General features: G+C 40.8%; 1 protein-coding gene across 4 annotated transcripts in view; it reads left to right on the top strand.

Moving 5' to 3' along the window:
* The window catches only part of LRP6 (LDL receptor related protein 6), an 81,790-nt gene that overhangs the window by 49,054 nt on the left and 18,646 nt on the right, over positions 1 to 14,090 (top strand). For 2 of the 4 annotated variants that reach the window (XM_087873304.1, XM_087873303.1), the window contains exons 8-13: positions 5,348 to 5,564; positions 7,542 to 7,595; positions 7,857 to 8,146; positions 9,024 to 9,250; positions 10,704 to 10,888; positions 13,270 to 13,596. In XM_087873304.1, coding sequence (XP_087729430.1) covers positions 5,348 to 5,564; positions 7,542 to 7,595; positions 7,857 to 8,146; positions 9,024 to 9,250; positions 10,704 to 10,888; positions 13,270 to 13,596 — 1,300 coding nt within the window. The remainder of the gene's footprint in view (positions 1 to 5,347; positions 5,565 to 7,541; positions 7,596 to 7,856; positions 8,147 to 9,023; positions 9,251 to 10,703; positions 10,889 to 13,269; positions 13,597 to 14,090) is intronic. The other 2 variants (XM_034440373.3, XM_034440372.3) reach the window with 1 other exon arrangement.

The following is a 14,090-nucleotide window of genomic DNA, read 5'->3' as shown; positions in this document are numbered from 1 at the left end:
GCCAGTGTCTTCTGAAGCAGGACATCTGTGCGCCTGGAGCTTGGTCACTAGCGTGTGATGTGGGAAGCCACATGTGTTTTCTGTTGTTGTTTTTATCCTTGTAGTTAAGAGCCATCTAGATTGTGAAATCCATCCACGCTGTGGTTAAAATCAGCTCCAAAGGTTAAAGAGACTGGCTGAAATTTAGATGTGCTTCTTACCTACAGGCGTTCTTATTTCTCTTCTTTGAGAAGAAGCCTTGCCGTATAAAGCTATGGACAATGTAGGGTTTTTTGGCACAGATGTACTGAATTGCATTGAAATGTTCTCCTCTGCCTTGCTTTCTCTTCTTCTCAAATACTCTTGTGAGGAGCCAGGAATTTTGCTAGACAGGACCTCTATTTAAGGAATATGAAATACAGTCTCAAGAGTCAGGAAAAGAACAAGCAGCTGTTACTTGTAGCCTGCTCTCGCTTTCTGTTCGTAAATCAATATTCCCTACTTGGGAATTTATTTTGTTTAAACTGTGTTTCCCCTAAAAAGGGTGGGCTTTGTACCTGAAGGACTTATTGTGATAGGTACTTGAATGGGTGGGACGGCTTGATCATCACTTCTGGTCTTCTCCAGAATTACTTAGCTGAAGTAGCCTGCAACATATTACTTTCTTGGCAGCCATCTTGAAATTCTGGTATTTCCTTCTCATCTTTCCTTGGGACTGATGCTTGCTAGGTGAGAGACAAATCCTTTTACAGTAACTAAAGATGAAAGCTGGCCAACATAGAAGAGCTGGTTGGCCTCCAAAGAACGGGTCTGCTTGTGGTGTCGTTTCTACGGGCCATCTTCCCCTCTGCATAGTAGGATAGTAAAACTCTTTTATCTCCCGCAGGTACCCTTGTATATTTAAATAAGGAATATGGCTATAAATCCAATATATGTCAATTTTAAAAAGTGTAGTAAGTTCTTCATAGGGTGAGAGAATCCAATAGAAGAGAGTATCCTCCTGAGTCCTATGGAGATAGGCAGCATACAAATCAAAATAAATAAATAAATAAATAAATAAATCTATAGCTCAGAGTTGAACTGTGGAGTCCTTGGTGCTCTCTGAGTCTGGCTGATTGCTTACAGATGCTTCATTACCCAACTAGGTTACATCATTAGTGCGAGGAAGTTGGGGTTTGCTCCCTGTTATATACAGTTTGTAGCTTATATATAATAAATAACATATGCGTGGCTTATATGCAGTAGTTACTAGATATAAATGATATAGAAGCTACATATACATGTAATCCTCAATTTACAAACATTTGTTTAACAACGGTTTGAAATTACGACATCCTTAGAAAAAGTGGCTTCTCACCCATCCTTGAAGTTATGACTATCCCACCATTCCCGAAGTCACATGCTTGCGATTCAGCTGCTTGGCAATTGGCTTCCATTTATGATGGTTGCAGCATCTTGTGATCAGATGATTGTGACTTGAGGCAGTGTTTATTTTATTAGAGAAAATGTCCCTTGTCTTTCTGTTTACGCCAACACTCAAGCAAGTGAAAGAGTGTTTTAGCACAGGGTCCTCTGCCTGGGGGCTGTGGCCTATTTGTGAGTGGTAGGCTGGTGCTTGTGCACAATCATACAGCTCAACTTGCCTGCCCCTTGCACAAAACCATCCCCTCTTCCCTGCCGCGCCCCCCCTCCCTTCCTGGGCTGGGCCGCCAACCCGGAAAGTTTGGGGAACGCTGTTTTATCAGACAACAATAGAGAAAAGGATTTCCTGCTCCCTTTTCAGCCAGTGTCTATAAAACATACCAAGTCTGCACTTTCCTCCAAGAGGAAATCATAGATAATAAATGACTGAACAAGCCACTGAACTGGAGCAGGAACATCTGGTTGGAAGGTGCGCCATCTCTGTCACCTCGACTTCCTTGGTTAGATGGCTCCCTGAAAGGAAGGAAGCCCAGCCATGACCTTGCTCCTTTTCTCTGCAGCAGCAGCATCCCATCATATCTCCCAGGTATTAATATAATGTTTGGTTCCAATCACTGTCTCTCTCCCTGGCCCATCCCAGAAGTTCAAAAGGACGCAGCAGTTAAAAACACAAAAAGAAACCATTCTACCACTGCGTGAGTTCAAGCCTGACTTTGGGGTCACCTCCCCAGCAGCTGGAAGGGATGTGGTGGCTCAGTGGCTAAGACGCTGAGCTTGTCAATCGAAAGGTCGGCAGTTCAGCGGTTTGAATCCCTAGTGCCGCATAACCGGGTGAGCTCCCGTTCCTTGTCCCAGCTTCTGCCAACCTAGCAGTTCGAAAGCACGTTAAAAAATGCAAGTAGAAAAATAAGGACCATCTTTGGTGGGAAGGTAACTGCGTTCCGTACACCTTTGGCGTTGAGTCATGCCGGTCACATGACCACGGAGACGTCTTCGGACAGCGCTGGCTCTTAGGTTTTGAAATGGAGATGAGCACCACCCCTAGAGTCGGGAACGACTAGCCCATATATATCGGGGGAACCTTTACCTTACCTCCAGCAGCTGCTCTCCACACTTGAAGGGCAGTGGGTCTGTTACCTTGTGGAACAGGAAGATGGACTTGGATCTGCTACGTGGTTTTGAGGAATTACTCATCCCATAACAAAGAAAAAAGCTTGCTAGGTGGAGAGAATTTCATTCTTTTCCTTATAAAAATAAGTGAGTAAAATTGAGCAGGAGAGACTAAACTCCGCCTGGTTGCCATCTGGAATAAGTTGTAGGAATTCTAATGCAGGCTGAAAAAGAGCTGACCTCCATTTTGAAGTTCTGTAACTAGGACCCTTTCTCCAGTGATCCTTTTGGCCTGAGTGTTTTACAAAAAGAAGCAGTTGCTTAAGGGACAAGCCATAATAAAAGTGGCAATTCATCATTTTTATGAGTCCAGGAAAGTTTTAAATCCAGGTTAGTGATTGGTGTCATTTTAGAAAAATAAAATTGAAGTAATAGAATTTATTGTCAACAAGTTTTTCTCAATTTGTGATTGGAATATTTTTCTCTAGATATATTGGAGTCATATTTTTCCATTTATCCTCATTCTTTTCTTTTACTATACCTGTAGTTTTTAAGTAAGAATTTTTACTATTACAACAATAAAACCTAGTACAAACTAAATTTAGAGAAAGGGAATAGAAAAAGAGAGAATAAAAAGTGCAAGCAAAAAAAAGGATGAAAAAATTGCAGTATAAAGAAGTGACTTCCAACCTTTCTCACAAGTATAAACAAATTTAATCATTCTTTATGCTCTAAATATGGTTACACACAGATCCCATCCCTTATTTGTAAGCAAATTCCTAAGACGTGAACTTTTCGATCCTTGTATCGGCAAATAATCCATAAAGGGTTGCAGAACTTTTTTTTAAAAAGTCTTCTTTTAACCTCAATCAAATAAAACAACTTTATAATCCTTCTTTTTACTTCTAACAAGCTTCTAAAGATTGAATCTTTAATTCAATCAAATATTGTCATAGTATTTGGTTTTCCCCCCAGTTCTTTATTCCATTGTTCCAAGGTTTTTTTTAACCCCCCTCTTTTGTAGATCCAATAAGAAAACATTTCCAGGTCATTCTCTTGGATTGTATTTGTATTTCCCTTTTAATTTTTAAAACTTCAGACAGGTTCTTTTGTATATCCAGTAAAATGGCCTTTTCCAAATCATTCTCTTAGCCTGTAATTTATAGTTCCACTTTCAGTACTGGTTTTTTAGACATAATCTACCAAATAGAAGCAGACATCATTACTAACACTGTTGATGCTATAGCTGCTAATTTCTGGTCCCATTCTTCAAAGTTCTCTCTTAATAACAATAATAGCAGTCCCATAGTGCTTTATAGCACTGGCCGGGCAGTTTACAATGTCAGCATATTGCTGCCAACAATCTGGGTCCTCATTTTACTGACCTCAGAAGAATGGAAGGTTGAATCAACCTTGAGTCCTGTCAGGATCAAACTCTAGGCTATGGGCAGAGTTAGCCTGCGATACTATATTCTAACCACTGTGCTACCAATGGTTAACCAGTGGCTAATGTTTCTTTTGTCGTTACATTTTGTGTCATTTTATAAGTCCCAGTATTAATCAGTATTAAAAATAGGCTTGCTTTTTTCCTCTTTCTGCTTTTCCTTCACTTTAGTCCCCTCTAGTATCCAGGTACTGAAATCAGTAAAAGTAATTTATCTTTGTTATGTCTTGCAATAGCCAGCATAGCCAAAATAAATCTATTTCCCATGAGAAGCTATTTATTTTTTTGCAGTTATCTTATGCTAAAGGAAGGTCAATTTTCCAAATTTATCTAAACCCTTAATATGCTTATTTAAATAAAAATCTTTAGTTTTTTCTTTTTTGTTTCAAATTCTTTCAGTTGTTAAACTTTTCTTCTGAAGGTCTCTAATTGCTTGAAGAAGGTTAATAGGCAATTTCCAAAAGTGATTAGAAAGTGAGGTTTGTGAACTTAGTGTCCTTTAAAAGGTTCCTCTGTGATTGTGATTAAAATGACTGTCTTTGTCTCCCAGCACTTAAAACAAGTAGAAAATTGCTGGCTTACAGCTTCCTTGCGAAGAGCAGTCATCCAAAGCACATATGGGCAATTTCCTTTCCTTTCCTTTCCTTATCCAGAGAGGTTTCAAGGAATCGGTCTACTCATCAGTTCATTGTTAATTCGTTTTTGTCACGGTCATCAGCTTCACTTTCAGAGAGACACCTTTAGTTCTTCAAACCACCTCTGGAACTATGTCTCAATTCATTTTTAAGCGGGCAGATATGATATGGAAAAAAGCTTTGAATTAATTACAGGTTTTGGCTCAATTCCCAATGATGGGAAATGTGAAACCCAGATTCACACAGACAAATAACCCTGAACTTATTTTATTAGGTAATTCTGCTTCATTTCTGAAGCAACAAGGAAGATGTAGCTGTAGTGGGAAAGACAGTAAGCACCACTGCTCAGTGCAGAAAGGACTTGTGAATATATAAGTATATAAATAGGGCTTCGGTATTCCCTGGTATGAATATTTCTTGTCTTCAGTAGTGCACTTTTCTTGCCGAGTCTGTGAAGTTTCTGCTGTTAGCTAGAAATGCAACTAGTTAGCTAAACGCAGAGCTAAGATTTAATGACATATCTGATGTGAAATATAATAATTTCCAGTTAGGTGTAATGGAATTTGTAGCAGGAAATGTTATCAAAGAAGATTGTTTGGCAGATAAAGTTCATGCTGAAATGCACATGTTAATTTTTGTGAGTTACAGTTTGAGATTGATTGAACTGCATTGTCTGACAAGAATTACATTGTGCAAGAAGGCGAGTTTAAGCTTCCGAACCCATCTTGTGTGTGTGTGTGTGTTTGTACTTGTGAAGGTCATGAAAATAGATGGAACCAGCAGAAGAGTCCTTGTGGAAGACAAGCTGCCCCACATCTTTGGTTTCACTCTGCTGGGGGACTATATTTATTGGACAGACTGGCAAAGAAGGAGTATTGAGCGGGTTCATAAGCGGACAGCAGAAAGGGAGATCATAATTGACCAGTTGCCTGATCTCATGGGCCTCAAGGCTACCAACGTCCACAAGATCTTGGGTGAGTGTCTTAAAAATCTAACTCCTCTCCTGTAAACCAAAGAGATTATTTTGTAAATGAGAACATTTACATACTTTTAAGCACCTAAAAGTGACGCGGTGGCTCAGCGGCTAAGACGCTGAGCTTGTCGATCGAAAGGTCGGTAGTTCAGCGGTTCAGATCCCTAGTGCCACTTAACGGGGTGAGCTCACGTTCATTGTCCCAACTTCTGCCAACCTAGCAGTTCGAATGCACATAAAAGCAAGTAGAAAAATAGGGACCACCTTTGGTGGGAAGGTAACAGCGTTCCGTGCACCTTTGGCGTTGAGTCATGCTGGCCACATGACCACAGAGACATCTTTGGACAGCGCTGACTTTTCGGCTTTGAAATGGAGATGAGCACCGCCCCCTAGAGTCGGGAACGACTAACACATATGTGCAAGGGGAACCTTTACCTTTAAGTATCCTAACCATAAGAATAAGGAATTTCTGAGGATTTGAAAATTCTCAATACAGACCCTTTCAATACCATCTAAAATGGGGTGGAGGAGGAGAAAGACCCTCTAATGATTGCAAAAGATGATCACATGACCCTGGGACACTGCAATGGTCACAAGTATGAACTAGTTGCCAAGCATCTGAATTTTGATCACATGACCATAGGGATGCTGCAAAGGTTGTAACTGTGAGAAATTCTCATTTTTTTCAACGCCATTGTAAGTTTGAACGGTCGCTAAATGAACTGTTGTAAGTCGAGGACTACCTATATTTGTATTGGAGCAAGTGGAAAATCAGTGTTGTCACATTTTCTAACAGGCTGTATCAGCTATTATGGGGGAATGTAGTCTGAAGTTGCAGGAGCAAGTGTCTCTTTCCCAGGAAGCTACCGTATTTCCTCGAAAATAAGACATCCCCTGATAATAAGCTCTCCCCGAAAATATTTAAATGCATGCACAGCTGGTCTCCACCATTTCCTTTGGTTAGGGTTAGGGAGACAGAGCTGGAAATCCAGGTAAGATGGCAAGAGGAGCGCCATCTTGTTCCATGCGCCCCAAAATAATAACAAAATAAGGCCAAGCGTTTATTTCGGGGTTCAAAAACATATACCGTATTTTCCGGCGTATAAGACGACTTTTAAACACATGAAAATCTTCTCAAAAGTCGGGGGTCGTCTTATATGCCGGGGGTCATTCTCCTGTAACCAGGCAGACCACCCCGAAAGGCTCTGACGAGCCTTAAATGGCTCTGTTGATCCAAGCTCTGACGATCCCAGCTTTGCCTGCTAATCAGGCAACTCAGCTGGGATCGCCAGAGCCCTGTAAAAGGAAAAAAGTTTTCCCCCTCCAGCTTGCTTACCTTAGCTGCTAGTCGCAGCGCTTGCCTTGCTTCGCTTGCCTGAATCCATTCCATCAGCAAGCCACTCCCTGCCTGCAATCAAGCAGGCAGGGAGTTGTGAACTTCAACTCCCAGAATTCCTCAGCCTGCTGAGGAATTCTGGGAGTTGAAGTCTACAAGTCTTAAAGTTGCCAAGGTTGGAGACCCCTGTTCTATTGGGTAAGTTTTTCCCCCCTTTGGGAGCTTTAAAAAAAAATAGTTAATTGGGGTTTTTTTTAGTTGTTCTTTTTTAGACCTAGCCATTTAAAGTTTAGGAAGTTTTAAATTTAGTTTTCATATAAAAATAAATTAAAATAAAATAATATTTGTGCAGCTTTCTGAGATTTAGTGTGTTTTTGTAGTGTTTCACTCTAACTACACAAACACACAAAATCTCACAAAGCTGTATTTAGAATTTTGTGTGTATAAAGTGTGAAAGTTGTTTTTTTGGGCTTTTTGTGGCTGTCTGAGGTTCCTGCTTGATGCAGGGGCCATTTTGTGTCTAGCACAGCTGCTTTTACATTGTGGGTGAGCCAGTTGATGTTTTTTAATTTTTATTTGGTGTGCGTTGGAAGAGAGGTAGTCTTATACGGCGAGTATAGCCCAAATCCTATATTTTAACAGGAAAATTCGGGGGTCGTCTTATACGCCCAGTCGTCTTACACGCCGGAAAATACGGTAAGAGTCTTATTTTCGGGGAAACACGGTAAGAGACAGCAGAGCTTGGAATTTCTGGTGGGCAGGAAGAGAACAGGCATAGATCCTTCCACAGAGTGTATCTCATAGTTATTGCAGATAATTGCTTTGGTCGGGCAAGATTCTGTCTGTGGGCGAACAGCAATAAACAGTTCAGAAGTAACTCCATTCTTTGGACCTGACAGCTATGGAGAAATGATAAAGATTTCGCAACGCTAAAGGCTTCGTTTTTGCTTTCTTTAGGTACAAATCCTTGCGCAGAATCCAATGGGGGATGCAGCCACCTCTGCTTGTATAGGCCTCAAGGATTGCGCTGCGCCTGCCCCATCGGCCTGGAACTCCTGAATGACATGAAGACCTGCATTGTCCCAGAAGCCTTCCTGCTGTTTTCCCGTAGAGCGGATATCAGGCGAATCTCTCTCGAGACAAACAACAATAATGTTGCTATTCCATTAACAGGAGTCAAGGAAGCCTCTGCCCTGGATTTTGATGTGACTGACAATCGTATATATTGGACAGACATCTCGTTGAAGGTAATGTGGTCATATCTGTCAGAGTTTGTTGCAGAAATCACGTCCAGAAAGCACACACAGATAACCGATTCAGCAGGATTCATTAACTTCTTTATATACATATAACACATGAAGATAAATATACAATGCCAGTGGCAGATTCTCCAGTGCAGTGGTAGTTACAAGCAAAACACAGGCAGAGGAGAGAACAGTTTAGGTTTGATTCGGCAGACTAGTTTCAGTTCAGAAGCTGAGCACAGAGCTTAATACAAAGAGAACCTCCTCTATACAAGGCAGTTAAGCCAGGGGGTCTGAAACCTTAAAACACTCAAAGAGCCATTTGGACCCATTTCCCACAGAAAAGAAAACATCAGGAGCCACAAAACCTGGGTGGGCGTGGCCAACTCGATGTCACTCACTTTATGATGCTACAAAGTTCGTAAGTGGGAAAAGGTCATACATCACTTTTTCCAGTGCCACTGTAACTTTGAACGGTCGCTAAATGAACCGTTGTAAGTCGAGGGCTATCTATAGCTTCTCCTTTCCTTTGCTAAATGCTTGTTAGTGGTATTATTCCAAAGAAGAGAGAGAAAAATGCATCTGGCTTCCCTGCTACAATATATAATCCTGTTTCCCCAAAAATAAGACCTCCCCAGATAATAAGCCCAATCGGGCTTTTGAGTGCATGTGCTAAAATAAGCCCCCCCCCAAAAAATAAACCCTCCCCCAAATAAACCCTCTCCAAAAATATTTAATCGCATGCAGCAGTCCCCACCATTTCCTCTGGTTAAGGTTAGTTCTATTTGACAAGGAGCTTTGTTTGGATCCCTTCTCAAAGATACTGAGAGGTAGCAGGGGCACCTAAATTTTCATGCTTCCCCCTTTCTCTTCTTTGCAGACCATCAGTAGAGCTTTCATGAACGGAAGTGCCTTGGAACACGTGGTTGAGTTTGGATTGGATTATCCAGAAGGCATGGCTGTGGATTGGTTAGGGAAGAATCTCTACTGGGCAGATACGGGAACAAATCGTATCGAAGTGTCAAAATTGGATGGGCAACATCGCCAAGTTCTGGTCTGGAAGGATCTTGACAGCCCTCGGGCACTGGCTCTGGATCCTGCTGAAGGGTGAGCTGCTTGTTTAATTTTTGATACGAAGCAATTAATCTGAATTTTTAATCTGTTTGGTGTAATCTGAGAAATCAGCCCTAAAAAAATCCATATGATATTGTACAGATACCAACCAGTTTAAGAAATTGGGCAGAAATACATCTATAAATCAAAACAAGGATAAAAAACTGAGGATACAGCAATGCACTGGATTTTATAATTGGGTAATTCCATTTACTCAATTATAAAGAAGGGTACGGTGGCTCAGTGGCTAAGATGCTGAGCTTGTAGATTGAAAGGTTGGCAGTTCAGCGGTTCGAATCCCTAGTGCCGCATAACAGGCTGAACTCCAGTTACTTGTCCCAGCTTCTGCCAACCTAGCAGTTCGAAAATGCACGTAAAAAATGCATGTAGAAAAATAGGGACCACCTTTGGTGGGAAGGTAACAGCATTCCGTGGTGCTTTTGGCGTTTAGTCATGCTGGCCACATGACCACAGAGACTTCTTCAGACAGTGCTGGCTCTTCGGCTTAGAAACGGAAATGAGCACTGCCCCCTAGAGTCGGGAACAACTAACACATATGACCAAGGGGAACCTTTACCTTTACCTAATTCCATTTACGTGTGCTATTTTTCTTAGCTATTTTATTATTTACATTTGCATAAAGCTCCCCTGAATTGGCCAGCCAGTGCAATTGCGCCAAATTAGTTTAAAATTCAATTCAAATTTTACACAAATGAACAGATACAGTGATAATCTTGTACAAAAATTCCCTTCTGTAAACAAAAATTAAGTCCCTCCCATAGTAAAAAGATACAACACTACCAATTTCATAACAATGTAAATTGCTATTTAGAATTATATTAGTCTGGAATGTATTAAAACATTTATAAAATATCAATATATTTGTTTTAGACAAAATGATGGAAAAGTTTAGTTTAGTTTTAGCTTTATTGAATTTGTATACCGCCCTACTCCCAAAGGACTCAGGGCGGTGAACAGCCATAAAATAAAACAATATAAAAAACCCCTCAACCCCATCTTCGCAGCATGCCACCTCTCTGGGTTCCACGACCCATCATTGAGCTAGGCCCTCGATAACGCGGAGGGCCAGGCTTGCGAGAGGGGGGAGTCTCGCAGGGCAATAAGCTGTGACCTTAAATACATCTAAAGCTCTGAGGTAGTGATAAAGTTTGGCCAAGGGCCCCGCTATGATAGTCCAAAATGTCCTAGATGGTCAAAACGACCCCCGGAGGCCCTCACCAGCCAAAACACCCCATCTCTACCGCAGCGAGCCTAGAGCCGGGTCGCCATCTTGGAGCGTGCGCAATTTTTGAACAAGATTTTAAAACTTGTTTAGAAATCTTGCTCAGAATAATAAGTTTAAATTTTATCATTAGGATTTTTTTCTATTCCTGATTTGCTTGTGCATCTTTATGAAGTAAATATGGAATATTTGATATGTCTTCAGGTTTATGTACTGGACCGAATGGGGTGGGAAACCCAAGATTGACCGAGCAGCCATGGATGGTAGTGAACGTTGTACTTTAGTGCCAAATGTGGGGCGAGCAAATGGTCTGACAATCGATTACGTCAAAAGAAGATTGTATTGGACTGACTTGGATACCAATTTGATCGAATCTTCAAATATGCTGGGTGAGTTTTGCTTGGTCATAGATCTCAACACTATCTGACACTTGGGAAGGGGCTTCCTCCTGTATCTCCCTCTCAGTCTTCTCAAAGCCTTTTCAGGGCCTTCCATTGTTCTTTAACAATTTAATGACTTCTTGTAGTTCACATTTTATTTAGTATTAGCCACCTCAAAATCAGTAGAAAGGTGAAAAGGTGAAAAAAAATGAAATTTAGAAGTTTTAGACATTGATTTATGACAGTCAATTTATCAAGAACTTATCTTCTACAAATTCATTGATGCTTTAGTACTGTTCAGACATGGAGCAAAATGTACACATTAACACCCAAAAATAAAAGCAGATTCAAATGAACCCTTGCAAGCTCTCTTCTAGAAATGGGAAATAGGACTATATCATCAGAAAAAATGTCACATTTTGCAATTACGATTCCTGAAAGATAATGGAAATGTGGCTTAAGCTAATCTTTTTCGGACTCTGAACAGTGACAGGGTCAGGACAAAAATTACATTAAATTAAATTTAAAAACAGTTTGGGGCCACGATATCCCCAAGGAGACACTTCCCATACTCCAATGTCTGAACTCTTCAGAATGAGCGAGGCTTTACGGGCCCCCATTTAAGAAATTCCTCCTCCCGGCAGGTACACCGGTTGTCAGCTTAATCTCTTTTTGGCCCTAGCTAAATAAGACATTTTGCAGATGATGGCCCAAAGATAAGCAAGATTAGGCCTGGATAGGACTTGGATGGGAGCCCATGAGGAACTCTTTAGGGCTTGGAAGTTAGAAAAGTATCTCAGAGGAAGGCAATGCCAAACCATTTCAGTACTATTGCCAAGATGTGTCCTTCACCCCTGAATGGGTTTCCTAATGACCTCCTGATGAAAGGGAATCAGTGTTTTTCAGACACCTCCAAGACTGACAAGATGCTGCTACCTGAGCCAGACAGCCTAAATTTTAGACTTCTTTTATGAAGAAGAGAAGCAGGCTTTTATATTTATTTTTTTTATAATATTTTTTATTAACATACATAAATCATAATATATAATATATAACAATATACACAATACAAACAATCAACAAGTGCTCCCCCATCCCTCGGGATCATTCCTGCTTTTATATTTATGATTCAAAAAAATAACATTTTTCCTACATCTATATTCCAGCAATAGAATGTTATACAAATAGCAGTAGCGCTTAGACTTCCATATTGCTTCACAGTGCTTTACTCTTTAAGCAGTTTATAGAGTCAGCCTATTGCTCCCAACAATCTGGGTCCTCGTTTTACTGACCTTGGAAAGATGGAAGGCTGATCCTTGAACCAGTCAGGATTGAACTCTTGAAGTGATCAGTGACTTAGCCTGCAGTACTGCATTCTAACCACTGAGCCACCATGGCTCTTAATATTGTACACGTTGTTTGTTCCCTTTGATAAGTACAATAGTTTGGGCCATTTTGTATTTTATTGACAAGTTTCATAATGTTCCAAGCGATACAGATTCTGCTTTGTACATGAGGGATAAGCAGTGTGCGTAAGGCAGGGCATTCATGGCAATGCACAGGTAGTCCTTGACTTATGAATGTAATAGAGCCTGCCCACTTCAGTTATAAATTGTGATGCTCATAAAGCAGGTCACCCACATAACCAACCCAATTTTAAAATTGTATCAGTCAAGCAAATTTATTGTTAATTATGAGCCGTTTTCAGCAAAAAGTTATAAATTGAGTCATGTGATCATAGAACGCTGCAAACTGTCATAAACTGTGGCCAATTGCAAGTGCCCAACGTTTGATCACATGACCACGGGGAAAGGGGACAACCATTGGAATTTCAGAACCAAGTTGTAAATAATATTCCGGGGAGGGGGTTTATTGTAACTTCAAACAGTTGCTAAACAACCAGTCGTAAGTCAAAGACAAGTAGTCCTCAACTTATGATCACAATTGAGCCCCAAATTTTGTTGTTAAGTGAGGCATTTGTTAAGTGAGTTTTGCCCCATTTTGTGATCTTTCTTGCCACAGTTGTTAAGTGAATCACTGCAGTTGATAGTTAGTAACCCAGTTGTTAAGTGAATCTGGATTCCCCATTGACTTTGCTTATCAAAAGAGGATCACATGACCTTGGCACTCAGCAATGGTCATAAGTGTGAACCAGTTGCCAAGCGTCTAAATTTTGTTCACAGGATCATGGAGATACTACAAAGGTCGTAACTGTGAAAAATGGTCATACTTTTTTCATTGCCGTTGTAACTTTGAACGGTCACTAAACGAACTTGTAAGTCGAGGACTACCTGTAGATAATTTCTTAGGGTGTTAGTGATTATCTGTAGAGGTGATACATCTAGTGATCTTCTACCTTTCTTTCATTTCATTCCCTTCCCCAAATCCAGGCCTTGACCGCGAAGTTATAGCCGATGATTTACCGCATCCCTTTGGCCTGACTCAATACCAGGATTACATCTACTGGACAGACTGGAGCCGACGTAGCATCGAACGTGCCAACAAGACCAGCGGACAGAATCGGACCATCATCCAAAACCACCTGGATTACGTGATGGACATCCTAGTCTTTCATTCATCCCGGCAAGCTGGCTGGAATGAGTGCGCTTCCAGCAATGGGCACTGCTCCCACCTCTGTCTGGCAGTGCCCGTAGGTGGCTTTGTCTGTGGATGTCCTGCTCATTATTCCTTGAACCCCGACAACAGAACATGTAGTGGTAAGCCAGAAACATGGATGGCGGTGTTAACCTGCATTCCTAAAGGTTCACTTGCCATAAACTGAGGCCATAAACTTTTTATGCTCGTACTCAGATAAAGATTGTTGAATTGAACCAAGGCTATTTTTTATTCTTAATCATAAAGTTTGCATCTTTTTCTCAAATCCGGATAGGCTACAGAAGATGGAAAGTTTTTGAGAGGCATGCCTGTAGGATTATAGTTTTTTTCCCCTCATTTCTTGGATGTGCATTATTTACCCATTAATTGCTATTTTTAACAATATTGCCTGGGAACAGTTATGAAGTAGATTTGCAAACCAGATTTGGACATTTTAACCTAAAAAGTATTTTTAGTGTCTTAAAAATTATTTTCTATTTTTAAAAATGGCGTTATAATTTCTCTACCCACCCCCTAAAGAATTTCCCTTTGAATAAGGTAAAGGTAAAGGTTCCCCTTGCACATATGTGCTAGTCGTTCCTGACTCTAGGGGGCA

Source organism: Pantherophis guttatus, chromosome 7 (genome assembly GCF_059756535.1).
Source record: "Pantherophis guttatus breed Tessera chromosome 7, ASM5975653v1, whole genome shotgun sequence".
NCBI classification, from domain to species: Eukaryota; Metazoa; Chordata; class Lepidosauria; order Squamata; family Colubridae; genus Pantherophis; species Pantherophis guttatus.
The sequence above is the reverse complement of the archived record's forward strand: the minus strand, read 5'-3'. Positions and strand labels throughout refer to the sequence as shown.